Source organism: Mesoplodon bidens (assembly GCF_964165515.1).
Source record: "Mesoplodon bidens genome assembly, chromosome: 1".
Classification (NCBI taxonomy): Eukaryota; Metazoa; Chordata; class Mammalia; order Artiodactyla; family Ziphiidae; genus Mesoplodon; species Mesoplodon bidens.
Window position 1 is genome coordinate 51,247,717 of NC_138176.1, and position 14,002 is coordinate 51,261,718.

The 14,002-nt window shown below is 40.5% G+C and overlaps 1 protein-coding gene across 1 annotated transcript in view; it reads left to right on the top strand.

Moving 5' to 3' along the window:
• Positions 1–12,347, top strand: part of GLUD1 (glutamate dehydrogenase 1) — a 40,758-nt gene extending 28,411 nt beyond the window's left edge. The window contains exons 6-13 of the mRNA XM_081232227.1: positions 80–259; positions 1,485–1,622; positions 3,027–3,164; positions 3,490–3,570; positions 4,792–4,915; positions 5,722–5,813; positions 10,618–10,680; positions 11,592–12,347. Of these exons, the coding sequence (XP_081088353.1) occupies positions 80–259; positions 1,485–1,622; positions 3,027–3,164; positions 3,490–3,570; positions 4,792–4,915; positions 5,722–5,813; positions 10,618–10,680; positions 11,592–11,711 (936 nt within the window). The 3' untranslated portion in view covers positions 11,712–12,347. The remainder of the gene's footprint in view (positions 1–79; positions 260–1,484; positions 1,623–3,026; positions 3,165–3,489; positions 3,571–4,791; positions 4,916–5,721; positions 5,814–10,617; positions 10,681–11,591) is intronic.
• Positions 12,348–14,002: the final 1,655 nt, after the last annotated feature.

A 14,002-nucleotide genomic window follows, 5' to 3' on the forward strand; every position in this document is an offset into this window, starting at 1 on the left:
TTTAACGCTTCTTTATGTTGGTTCCTCATAGAAATTGATGTTGACATTTCATCTTTTAAGTTTTGCCCTTCCTTTGCAGGATATTAATGCCCATGCCTGTGTTACCGGTAAGCCTATCAGTCAGGGTGGAATCCACGGACGGATCTCTGCTACTGGTCGGGGAGTTTTCCATGGGATTGAAAACTTCATCAATGAAGCTTCTTACATGAGTATTTTAGGAATGACACCAGGATTTGGAGATAAAACATTTGTTGTTCAGGTAAAAACGTTCACTTTCTTAAAGAATAACTGATATACATATAAGCTTTTCAGTGTTTTAAGATATGCAGTTTTTTTAAAATTTTTTTGGAGTAGACTTGATTTGTGTTGGCTGTACAGCAAAGTGATTCAGTTATAATATAGTTCCCTGAGCTATACAGTTGGACCTTGTTGTTTATCCATCTTATATATAATAGTTTGCATCTGCTAATCCCAAGCTTCCACAAACCAGTTGTTGCTCTCTCCTCTGAGCCTCTGAAGCTCCCTTTCTGATCTTCCCACCGGTGATGGGGCTTCCCAGAGTGTGGGAACCTTTCTTTCCTCTTTTACAGCTGCCTTCCAGGGGCACAGGTCCCATCCCAGCTCCTTTTTTCTTTTTTTTTTTTTCCGTTTTGTCCTACCTGATTATATGGGGATCTTTCTTGTCCTTTCAGGTGTTTGAGGTCTAGTGATCAGTAGGTATTCTGTGAGAATTGTTCCATTTGTAGATGTATTTTTGATGTATTTCTGGGAAGAGGTGAGTTGCACATCCTTGTACTCCTCCTCGATTGGAACCCCTAGATCTGCAGTTTTTTAAATTTGATTCTTTGGATCTCTTAAGTTTTAAAATGGACATATGCAGAGTAATACATCCTTTGTTTTTTGAACCTTGGTAAGATTCATGTGACTAAACCAAGTATCTCTCAGAAACATATGAAACTATCATCAACTTCTTTTGTTTGATATTTAAATTGAAATTGTATCCAGAAGGGGACATCTCTTAAACTATTATGTGTATACAGAAAGGTTTACACAATGATCCAAATTTCAACTTTTGTGTGGTGTTTTGATTAGTTTACTTAGAGGAATCAAAATTAAGTTGAATCCTACTTTAAAATAAAACCCATACCCCTCCCAATTACTGACTTATCTTTTCACGACCATAGGACATCTGGTCATCCGGAACTGAGGTCCTAGGTAGCGTTGTTGACATCACTGCCGTTTCTTTATAGGCCAATAAGGCTGCATGTCACTGAATGTCCTCAGGACTCATTATCACAGAGAACAAAGGGTTGGGTTCCACATTCCGAACCAGAAATTTATTGTTGAAGAGAGACATTGTTTCTTTTATCAAAAGGATTTTGAGAATTACTTCTAAACCAACAGAATTGTATTGGTCAGAATATGACATTTATCATCTGTGCTAGGACTTTGACTCTTGTTTCATGTACAACTGTTCTTCACAGGGATTTGGTAATGTGGGCCTGCACTCTATGAGATATTTACATCGTTTTGGTGCTAAATGTGTTGGTGTTGGTGAATCTGATGGGAGCATATGGAATCCAGATGGTATTGACCCAAAGGAACTGGAAGACTTCAAATTGGTATGTTAATGTAATATCTGAACAGTTTGACCACCTGAATGTTGTAAAGTTGAAAAAAGTATTATTGAAATCTGTTTGCATTGTTTTTTTAAATTAATTTTTATTGGAGTATAGTTGATTTGCAGTGTTCTGTTAGTTTCTGCTGTACAGCAAAGTGAGTCAGTTATACATATATCCATTCTTTTTTAGATTCTATTCCTATACAGGTAATAACAGGGTATTGAGTAGAGTTCCCTGTTCTATACAGGTCCTTATTAGTTATCTGTTTTATATAGAGTACTGTATATGTGTCAATCCCAATCTCCCAATTTATCCCTCCCCGCCTTCCCCCCGGGTAACCATAAGTTTGTTTTCTACATCTGTGACTCTATTTCTGTTTTGTAAATAGGTTCATTTGTACCATTTTTGGATTCCACATATATGCAATATCATATGATGTTTGTCTTTCTCTGACTTCACTCAGTATGACAATCTCTAGGTCCATCCAGGTCACTGCAAATGGCATTATTTCATCCTTTTTAGACTGCCATATTTTAGATTCCATATATACATGATATCATATGGTATTTGCCTTTCTCTTTTTGACTTACTTCACTTAGTATGATAATCTCTAGTTGCTGCAAATGGCATTATTTCATTCTTTTTTACGGCTGAGTAATTAATATTCCATCGTATATACGTACAACATCTTCTCTATCCATTCATCTGTCGATGGACACTTAGGTTGCTTCCATGTCATGGCTGTTGTAAATAGTGCTGCAGTGAACATTGGGGTACATGTGTCTTTTCGAATTATGGTTTTCTCCAGATATATGTCCAGGAGTGGGACTGCTGGATCATATGGTAGCTCTGTTTTTAGTTTTTTAAGGAACCTCCATAGTGGCCTCCATAGTGGCCTCCATAGTGGCTGTATCAGTTTACATTCCCACCAATAGTGCAAGAGGGTTCCCTTTTCTCCACACCCTCTCCAGCATTTATTGTCTGTAGATTTCTTGATGATGGCCGTTCTGACCAGTGTGAGGTGATACCTCGTTGTAGTTTCGATTTGCATTTTTCTAATTATTAGTGATGTTGAGCGTCTTTTCATATGCCTCTTGGCCATCTGTATGTCTTCTTTGGAGAAATGTCTATTTGGATCTTCCACCCATTTTTTGATTGGGTTATTTGTTTTTTTGATATTGAGCTGCATGAGCTGTTTGTATATTTTGGAGATTAATCCCTTGTTGGTCGCTTCGTTTACAAGTATTTTCTCCCATTCTGTGGGTTGTCTTTTCATTTTGTTTGCTTATTTTTTTTAATGTAACTCAAAGACCTCCTACTAAATGAGTCTTCATATCATAGGCACTAAACATAAACATTTAAACTCTGTTGCAACCATTAATTCTGATTTTCAATCAATTATAGCAACATGGAACAATCCTGGGCTTCCCCAAAGCAAAGATCTATGAAGGGAACATCTTGGAGGCTGACTGTGACATATTGATCCCTGCTGCCAGTGAGAAGCAGCTGACCAGGTCCAATGCACCCAGAGTCAAAGCCAAGGTGACAGCATGATGGATTCAACCTTACCAATGTGGAGTGACACTGAGAGTCATAGAAAAGCTCTAATGGGTTTCCTCTTTTTTTAAAAAAAAGAAAACAGCTTTATTGGGATGTATTGGGGTGGCCAAAATGTTCCTTCAGGTTCGTTACCATCTTATGGAAAAACCCAAATAAACTTTTTGGCCATACAAGTCCCCAAGCATACAATTTAAAGTGGGATTTTGCTTCTCTCCCACAGCCCCATACCCCACACATCTCTTGAGCTCAGCTGGAGGGGATTTGATGGTGTTATTGGCATTTCTCTATGTTCGTGACTTTCTTGCAGATCATTGCTGAAGGTGCCAATGGACCGACAACTCCAGAAGCTGATAAGATTTTCCTAGAGAGGAACATCATGGTTATTCCAGTAAGTAATCTACATTTGCCATATTTTATATGTACTTGGAATCATAATTGTCTTTTGCAAGGAACTGGGGGGAGAGGAGGATTGTTAGTTTCCCAAGCCTTCGTGATGAATTCTTCATCTTTATTTTGTTTTAAACTTTTATTTATTTATCTATATTTATTTTTGGCTGCGCCGGGTCTTAGTTGCGGGATGCGGGATCTTTTGTTGCAGCGCACAGGCTCTTGGCTGTGGCTTGCAAGCTTCTCTCTAGTTGTGGCATGCAGGCTCCAGGGCGTGTGGGCACTGTAGTTGTGGCAGGCGGGCTCCAGAGCGTGTGGGCTCTGTAGTTTGCTGCACGCAGGCTCTCTAGTTGAGGCACTCGGGCTCAGTAGTTGTGGTGTGTGGGTTTAGTTGCCTCGCAGCATGTGGGATCTTAGTTCCCTGACTAGGGGTCAAACCCACGTGCCCTGCATTGCAGGACAGATTCTCTACCACTGGACTACCAGGGAAGTCCCTTTATTTTGCTTTTAAGAAAATAAAGTAGAAGTGTGGTTAATATAATAAGCCTGTCTTATATTGGACCTGAACATTTTCTTCCAACTTCAGGCTCTTTCTTGAGTATGTATTTAGACTTCTTAAAATCCAGTTATATAAATGTATAATGTGCTAGAAGTACTACTCTTATCTTTCAAATGTCCCTTGCTGTCTTACTCAGAAAGCTAATATGAGCAACATGTGCTTAAGTTTTTCAGTGGTTAAGCATGGGGTCTGTACCAAAAGGTCATTGGAAATTAGAAGTTAGTGTGGACTCGCGATGCATTTTGAAGAACTGCTTTTGCTGAAAGCACTTAAATTCAGTTTAACTGAAATAGACTGCCTGTATGTAGTGGGAGAGTGAACACTAATCTTCTGGCAAGACACCCTTGGACCATCCAAACCAGTGGTTAGTGGGCAGGCAATTTTCTCAGAATTTTTTTGGTGGAGAAGAGGCTCTAAAACCTCTGATCCAATGCTTGCTGATTAATAAACCAATAAATTATTTTTTTTTCCAAAGGGAGAAAGCCTTAGATGTATTGGGAAGGGGGTTTGTTTAAGTGTAAAATTTCTGATACCATCTAAGATGTATTTGGGAAGCTTGAAGCTTAATCTGCTTTGATAGTAAAACTTTGATATTAAACAATGAGCTCACGTTCATTGTAAGCTTTTATTAAGACCATCATCTCCTCATTTTTTTGTGTATAGGATCTCTACTTGAATGCTGGAGGAGTGACAGTGTCTTACTTTGAGTGGCTGAAGAATCTAAATCATGTCAGCTATGGCCGTTTGACCTTCAAATATGAAAGGGATTCTAACTACCACTTGCTCAGTAAGTTCTGATTATCCTGTTCTGCAAAAGTTATCTTTTGGGTCATCTAAAAGGTTGGGGAAAGCCTGCACTTAATAAAAGGGCTAATTTCCTTTTTGTTTAGTCTCAGAACGAAAACTATTCTGACTCATGAGTCTTAGACCAAAAATACACAGTTTCTTTATAGGTATTCACTACATTAACTCTCTGGAATATATTTATATTCCAATGTTTATTCTGCGAGTATGTTCTGGTTCCCAGAACCTAATCTGTAAGTTAATAGTATAAAGAGTATCATTTTAAACCAGGAGCTCCTGCTGATACTCATCCATTTCTATCTCAGGTTGATTTTGGTAAAGCCCTATCTATTGTCAAGAATTCTTTGAGTCTTATGATGAGAATACTGTTTTGTCTTTGACTAGAATAGGCTCCAGAGTTGACACTAGAATTTTCCTCAAGCTGAAATAAGACCAAGACCTCCAACTGAGCTTTACTGAGCCCACTCTGAGAATCTGGGTGAAGTGTTCCATCGATTTCCATTCCTTTTTCCCTCAGCATTTTCTTTTTAAAAGAGCCAAGGAAAATCCCTGCTAATGGGTGTTATGGAAACAGAGCAGTGACCTAAATTCACATTTATATAGGAATTTGGCAAAGTGCTTTATTCCTTTTAACTGAGATTTAAGTGAGTAACCCTTTTATGTTATTAGTGTTGAAGGTTTTATGTCATTAGTGTTTGGGGCTGTGGATATAGTTTGGGGCTACTTTCGTTTCTACTTCATTTTTTTTCTACTAGCAATATCGTATCTTCATCTCTTGGCTTTTTATAGTGTCTGTTCAAGAGAGTTTGGAAAGGAAATTTGGAAAGCATGGTGGAACTATTCCCGTTGTACCCACAGCAGAGTTCCAAGACAGGATATCGGTGAGTGTGCTTGTGGTGGCATCACATACACTGCCTGCTGTCTTCTTTAGGTCAGGCCAGCTGTATTAAATGGGATTAAGGCGTGGTTATCAACATGACAGTTATATGACTTCCTCTTTCCTTACATTCTAAAAATGGAGTAAGAATCTTAGTTTGAAATAATGCATGGTTCTGCTTTTGATACTTTTACAATACAGATGACTCAACAAGTGATTCTAACATAATGGTGAAGAGTTATTGTGTATTTTAACTATTTTAAGCTTTAGAGAAATGGAAAGAATTGAAAAGTAAACATTAGATTGACCTATGTAAAAAATTGAAATTACTATATGGACACAAATAAGAGTCAAAGAAGACAGATGAGAAAAACTATTTGTTGTTAATTAGCTATTGACAGGATATATTAATACACATCACAAAGAGAATTTCTTTACCAGTAAGTAGCAGGCGACATGAAAAAAATCAGAAGTAGGCCTAGAAAAAAATGTTTAACCTCGTTGTTAAAGAAATATACATTATTAAAATAAGGATTCTTTAATGTATTAAACTAGCATAAACAATTAATGGATCTTATGCTCACCATGTCTGTTGTGAAGCAGTTGTACCTTTATTCTGATGACAATGCAAAAGACTTATTAAAGAGTTCCTGCCCTTTGACACTTAAAATAACATCACCTCTGGGAGTTAATCCTAAGAAAACAATTTTAAAGGAGAGGAATGAGTCCGTGCATGATGTCATTGGAACTGTGTTTACAGTCATTTTTAAAATTAGGTTTGATTTTACAATCCAGTGTGTGGCGGGGGGGGCAGGGAAATGGCTAAGTGATAATATGTCTTCTTATGAAATATTCAGTCATGGGAAATAATTTAAGACTATATTGCAACATGGGGAAACGTTAAGGGTTTTGTTTTGAAGGAGAAAAGATGCTTTTGCCACTCTGGGTAAGTCTCCTCAAAGAACCTTCCTCTTTCCCAGAGCCATGTGTCTTAGTTCTGGTCCCTCCTTCTGGAACACCCAGACCCACTCCCTGCTTGAGTATCACATCTCAGTGGCTTTTCCTGAAAGTCCTCTCTGCCTGCCAGCATTTCACCCATCCTTCCATCACAAGTCACTTAGTGCGTTTATAGGCCCTGCTGTTGCTGCGGCTTTAAGATGGGATTCTTGCTCCTCCCTGTGGTCGCCCCATGTCCCAGCACACGCCTGCCACATAGTCAATCAGACTGAAGCCTGGAGAGGGAGTGAAGAGGACAGCCAGTTGGTTAGGAAGACAGAGCCATGATGCCTTTCATTTTTATGCTTTTTTAAAATAATCTTTGCCCAATGTATCAGTCTTCCAGTTTTCAAATGCTTTCGGTGCTTCTAATTTTAGACTTTAATGCTATTTCTCATCTCTTAGTGACTGACTTATTGCGGCAGTCTTGTAATAAGTGTCAGTTGAAAACCCAGTTTTTTCCCCCAGCTCCTTGCTTTTAGTTTCCTCCTCCCCAGCCATGCTGTGGCCCTGCCAGGACCTACATCATTGACCTGATCATCTTTTCACTGTCCTTCATCACACCTGTCTTCACTTAAATTCCATTGCCCATCATTACAGTCACTCTCCGGTCTTGTTTTGCTTCATCACACTCCTTTGTTAGCACCTGAACCCTGAGGAAATTTAGCTCTCTGCCCCCTCCATTCCTCCGCTGTAGCAGGAGGCCCTGCTGACTCTTCAGACTTAAAGTAGGCTCTCAGCTGCCCAGCAGTTAAACTACTTTTCCCTGTTCCATTCATTCTCTCATTCTCTTCGTTAATTGTATCATATTTTCTCCTTTTTTCTCTCCCTGCACTCCAGTTCATGACCTGGTTATCTATTCACAGAAAAGTGAAGCAGTCAGGGAACGTCCACATCTACCCAGCTCCTGGTATCTGTACCCTTGAGCAACTCTTTGTGCTTCCATCTCAGCCCGAGTCTTGTTCTGGGCTGTTTTCAGTCTCTCAGATGCACTGCTCGAGCACACCTTCCCCTTTCTCTTGCATCGTTTTCCCTCTATTCAGTCATTCCTATCAATGTAACAAATGCTGCCTTAAAAAATATAAATCTTAATCCCACTTGCCCTTCCAGGTCTTGCTATTTTTATTTCTCGTATAGCAAACCTCCTTAAGAGTTGTGTATACTCTGTCCCCAGTTCTTCTATACTCAAACCTCCTATTCTGCCCACCACTCCACCAGAACTGTTCTTGTCACGGTAACCAGTGGTAGCAGCATCACCAAACCTAGCGGTCATTTTTCAGTCCTCACCTTACTGCACTGGCCACAGGTGACCACTCCCACTGGAAAGATTTCTTAGCTTCCAGGACACCACATCCTCCTGGGTTTCTTCCTGCTTCACTCGCCAGTCCTTCTGCTGATCCTTGTCATCCCTGTACCCTGTTAACATTGGAAGTCCTCAGTCCCTGAACCACTTCTCAGTCTGAATTCAAAATTTTGGTGATCTCACTCAGCCTCATGGTTTTTTATATGCTGTCTCCTCTAACTAGAATATAAACTCCAGGAGAACAGAGAATTTTCATTATTTTGTTTTCTGCTGTGTCCCCAGTACCTAGAAGAGTGCCTGGAACATAGTAGGTACTCAGTAAATGTTTGGTGAATGAATGAGTGGGTGAAAGGAATAGCAGTATTCCACTTGTAAAGCAAGTTTTCCTGTTCCTAACTTGGTAGAACAAAACAAAGCTCAGGGCTTCCCTGGTGGCGCAGTAGTTGGCGCAGTGGTTGAGAGTCCGCCTGCCAATGCGGGGGACACGGGTTCGTGCCCCGGTCCTGGAAGATCCCACATGCCGCAGAGCGGCTGGGCCCGTGAGCCATGGCCGCTGGGCATGCACGTCCGGAGCCTGTGCTCCGCAATAGGAGAGGCCACAACAGAGAGAGGCCTGTGTACCGCAAAAAAAAAAAAAAGAAAGAAAAAAACAAAGCTTAACCTATATGTTTCTCTGTTTGTTTGTTTTTTTTAATTTAATTTTATTTATTTTTTGGCTGTGTTGCGAATTAGTTGCTGCGTGCGGGCTTTCTCTAGTTGCAGCGAGTGGAGGCTACTCTTCATTGCAGGTGCAGTGGCTTCTCTTACTGTGGAACATGGGCTCTAGGTGCACGGGCTTCAGTAGTGGTGGCACGTGGGCTCAGTACTTGTGGCTTGCGGGCTCTAGAGCGCAGGCTCAGTAGTTGTGGCGCATGGGCTTAGTTGCTTCACAGCACACAGGATTTTCCCGGACCAGGGCTCAAATCTGTGTCCCCTGCATTAGCAGGTGGTTTCTTAACCACTGCGCCACCAGGGAAGTTCCATGTTTCTTTTTTTTTAATTAATTAATTTATTATTTATCTTGGGCTGCGTTGGGTCTTCATTGCTGCGCACAGGCTTTCTCTAGTTGCAGCAAGTGGGAGCTACTCTTTGTTGCGGTATGCGGGCTTCTCATTGCGGTGGCTTCTCGTTGCAGATCGCGGGCTTCGGTAGTTGCGGCACACAGGCTCAGTAGTTGTGGCTCGCAGGCTCTAGAGCGCAGGCTCAGTTGTGGCGCATGGGCTTAGTTGCTCCGAGGCGTGTGGGATCTTCCCAGACCAGGGCGCGAACCCATGTCCCTTGCATTGGCAGGAATATTCTTAACCACTGTGCCAACCAGGGAAGTCCCCCATATGTTTCTTAATTGATGTAAGTGTTACAGAAATATACCTTCTTAAGTGAATAAGTATTAATTAGATAAAGTTCAGCATATATAAAAAGTGGCTCACCAACAACAGGTTTTTATTTGGCATATCAGGATGTGTTTGCTAGCTATATATATCATATTAAGAGTGGTGGTGATAGTTATTTGTCCTAACTTTAGAAAACAGTCCAAAAAACAAATTAGATAGAGGAACCCGTTGAAACAAACTGGCTTACAGAGATAATTGGCAAAGGAAAGAGAGGCGCTGATTTGGTGGTCAAAGATGCTGGGTTATATCCCAGCTCTAAAAATAGCTACCTGGGGACCTCCCTGGTGGTCCAGTGGTAAAGAATCCGCCTTCCACTGCAGGGAACATGGATTCGATCACTGGTCGGGGAACTAAGATCCCACATACCGCAGGGCAACTAAGCCCGTGGGCCACAACTACTGAGATTGCACACCTCAACTAGAGATCCCATGTGCCGCCAACTACAGAGCCCACGTGCCCCAACTAAGACCAGACACAGCCAAAAATAAGTAAAATTAAATTTTAAAAAAAGCTACCTGTAACTTTGGCCAACTTCTCTGGTTGTCAGTTTCCTCATCAGAAGAATCAGAGTGGTTAATTATGAGCTGCTAAGATCCCTCCAGCTTTAAAGTTTGTGGCATTGCTGAATATACAGGCAGGATTCTACCCCACAGCTGCTGTTGGAGGTAGCTGGATTCTTTTCGGTGCCCTGTGTGGTGTGCTGGGGAGCGGAGATGAATGTACCCTGACACCGACAGGGTAACATGTTGTTGTGGTCTGCATCTCAGATGGTTGGTTGACTGGTGCTGAGCCCACTACTTGGCCTATGTTTCTTGGTCCATACTTTCCTGTGGTGTCTTACCATGATATTAATTTCAATTTCATGAGTATTTGTTTGCTGTCAAATATAGTGAAAACTAAATTGCGGTTAAAACATGACTACTTAAATAGGTATCAAGATACTATACAGAAATTAAGTATATCTTTCCTGAAAGACAAAAAACAATTCTATCTGGCTGTATATTGACTTAAGAATCCTTTGTGCTCTATAGGTGAAGCATGTCTTTATGGTTTTGTTAAACTATTCTTTTTCCTAACAGGGTGCCTCTGAGAAAGACATCGTGCACTCTGGCTTAGCTTACACCATGGAGCGCTCTGCCAGGGTATGTACACAGATGCTGTTCGCGTTTCTGGTAGTTACGTGAAGTACAGCTCAACTGTGTCATCTCAGCTGCCAGATTGTGTGTGCAGTGACAGAAAATAGCGATGTGTTTAAATGTTCCAAAACATGTGCTTTTTCAGTCTTAAATGATGGGCGTTGTTTTTAGGATCTGCCATATGTTTTCCAAAGTTTGGGAAATAATGCCAAGTTAGAAGGAATCATGTTTAGCTTAGTCAGCCAAACTTGGTTGCAGCTTAGTGCACCACTGTTATAGCTACAGGAAGCTACCTTACTACATAGAATTTGGTATAAGTGGAAGGTTTTTTGACCACTTGATCCTTACTTCAAAGCCTTAAGCACAGTTCGAGTCCAGTTTTCCTAATTTCTTTTTGAGTTCAGATTCTATCCACTTGGCATCAAGTTGAAATAGCAGAAGCAGATATTAATTTTGTTAATTTTTTTGAGATAATTAGCATACCATAAATTCACCCTTTTAAAGTATATAATTTAGCAGCCTTCAAGTATGTTCACGAGGCTATGTAGCCATCACCGCCCACTCCAGAACATTTTCATCACCCCATCCTTAGTTCATTTAAATTACCACAGTGTATATCAGACTTGCTCCAGATTACAGGATGTCTAAAGGGCATAGAGATAACTCACATCTTAAATTCTAAGGAGCAACATCTTCCTGTCATCTAAACAGTAGTTTGTATTAATTCCAGAGAATTAGTCCTTCCTGACTCGAGGTTATTTCACTGCCTGAGTAGTTTCTCTTTGGCTACCCAAGTCCAGTCCTGAAGTGGTACTAGGGTAACTTGTACCAGGCTGTTACGTGCCTTGTGTGTTCATGGCCTGGCTACTTGAGTCAGGGTCACATCCCATCTCCACATCACATCTCCTTCATTTCAGCAAATCATGCGCACAGCCATGAAGTATAACCTGGGATTGGACCTGAGAACAGCTGCCTATGTCAATGCCATTGAGAAAGTCTTCAGGGTGTACAATGAAGCTGGTGTGACCTTCACATAGACCGGACCAGACTGCAGCTGACTTCTTCACTACCCTCTTCACCTCTTCATCTGCAGACCTATCACAAGTTTACATGTAACCACAAAAATCTCTCTCTCATGACTTAATAGATGATGGACACCATTCTCAACAAGTCAATCCAAATCAGCCCCTTGAGAAAAAAAGTTAGGGGATCGTAAATAAGCTAATAAGTGATAGTAGAAATTAGCTATGTCAGAGAGCCATTTGGGCATTTTGCCTTTAAATAAAGTCGTTTCCCTCTGCCTGTGCTGCCTTGTTCCATGGCTGTTTCCAGCACAGTCAGCTGTAGCCCTGGGAAAGCACCTTTTGTCCAAGAGTAGTCAGTCACTTGCCACTTCAGCTCTGGACAGATCTATCAGGTGCTTTGACACATTTAAGAAGCAGGTATATGGCATTTTCAGGAGGTAGCATGGTCCTCAAGTGAGTTATTGGTATTTTACATCAGCAAAATAACTCAATTTTATAGGTTACAAACAAAAAAAAACTTTCTCTTTATGCATTTTATTCTTTTAGAATAAAATAAGTACATGCTGCTGTAATAAAATTGCCTTTAGTCACTTAACAAGCCTAACCTTGACTCAAGCAGTGAATGCCTGTAAACATAATAAATGAAAAGAGCTAGTATTTTTATAACATAAAACAGTATCATTTATAACTTGTCAATTGCATATTGTCATCCAGCAAAAATAAAAAGCCTGGTAGAGAATTAAGTTATCTTCATACCTGCAAATGATGGAGGCTATTTTTGTTAAGACTGTTGGAATTTACTAACCACAATTATGACATATAGTCCAAAGAATGCAGTAACCTCCTTATCACGTTAATTGTCCTCTTTTGAAGATCTATTGTGTTGACTAATTGAACAATAATTCAAGTAGAGTGCCCCAGAAAAAAACCACTTGGGCTCCCTCTTTGGAGTCTGGCTGGCGGCTCTGAGCATTGCCAATGGCCCGGACTCTTTGTCCTCATTTAAAGGCCTCATCTTCTGCACACGGCTTCATTCCCAGTGGGCTGGAAACAACCCGGGGTTGTGTTTTGTTTGGGAGTTGTTTGGCCAGGGCCTTTTGAACAGTAGTGTCCCAATGAAGTACTAGATATTATTTATGTAAGAATTAGCTTTTCTTTTTTTTAACAATAATATCCTTTCAGAAATTTCTAACTACTTTGTAACTGCATGACTTAACCTGGTGACAAAAGCAGTTATTAAAAAGACTACCTTTTCCAAAGCTTATGTTTCTTTTCTGTGTTTTTGTATTTGATATATTTGTCTCTTTTAGTAGATGATAAAACTATAATTGGGTTTCTGAAATTTTTGAAACCACCACTTATATAACATTTCTTTCCATAATGTTTTGAGCTGCCAAAATTTTATTCCTTGAATTCTTTTGTGTTTCATTCTGTGAAACAATATCAATGGCTATTCCTGGGGAAGAGGTTCTGCTTAAAGCTGATATACTGACATAATTTATATACCTATTTATACATAGTACTTTTTAACGAAGGAAGGTTTCATTGATTATGGTTCATTTTTAATAATTTAGCCACAAGATGTAACAAGACAATACTAACTGTAATCAACAGAAGTGGATTCTAGACCTGATTCCACCAGCTTACACAGCTGCCAGATCTGAAACATAACTTTCAGCTGGACTTTGTGTCTGTTTTGTCCTGATTCTGCCTTTCCATGGTTCTGAGCATCGGGTCAAGGAGTAGATAAACAAGCCCATGGCACCTAGCCTTCCTGAGCACAGTGACATCTACTTGCACTCGAGATGGAACATTAAAATAGGGGAGAGTGACTTCCCTAGTGGTCCAGTGGTTAAGAATCCACCTTCTAATGCAGGGTTTGCCGGTTCAATTCCTGGTCAGGGAACTAAGATCCCACATGCTGCGGGGCTACTGAGCCTGTGCACCACAACTAGAGGTAAGCCCACATGCCACAACCAAGAGTCCATGTGCTGCAACTAAGACCCGGCGCAGCCAGATAGATATGTTTTAAAATGAATAAAATAGGGGGAAAGTGATGTGAAAGCAAGTTCCAGAATATCTGGAACAGCACCAGGTGGGTCAGCAGAGCCGGGTCACGTGAAAGCGGGATGATAAATCTTAGTGTGGCCTTTGGCTACCATATTGGGAGTATTCATAGCGCTGTTTTAAAGACATACATTAATGGGTGTTATTGATATTGTCAGAAAACTGGTATTGTTCATGCTAGCTATATAAAGGCAACACAGCACTAGTGTATCAACTTTGGTTCCTGGAGTTTTGAG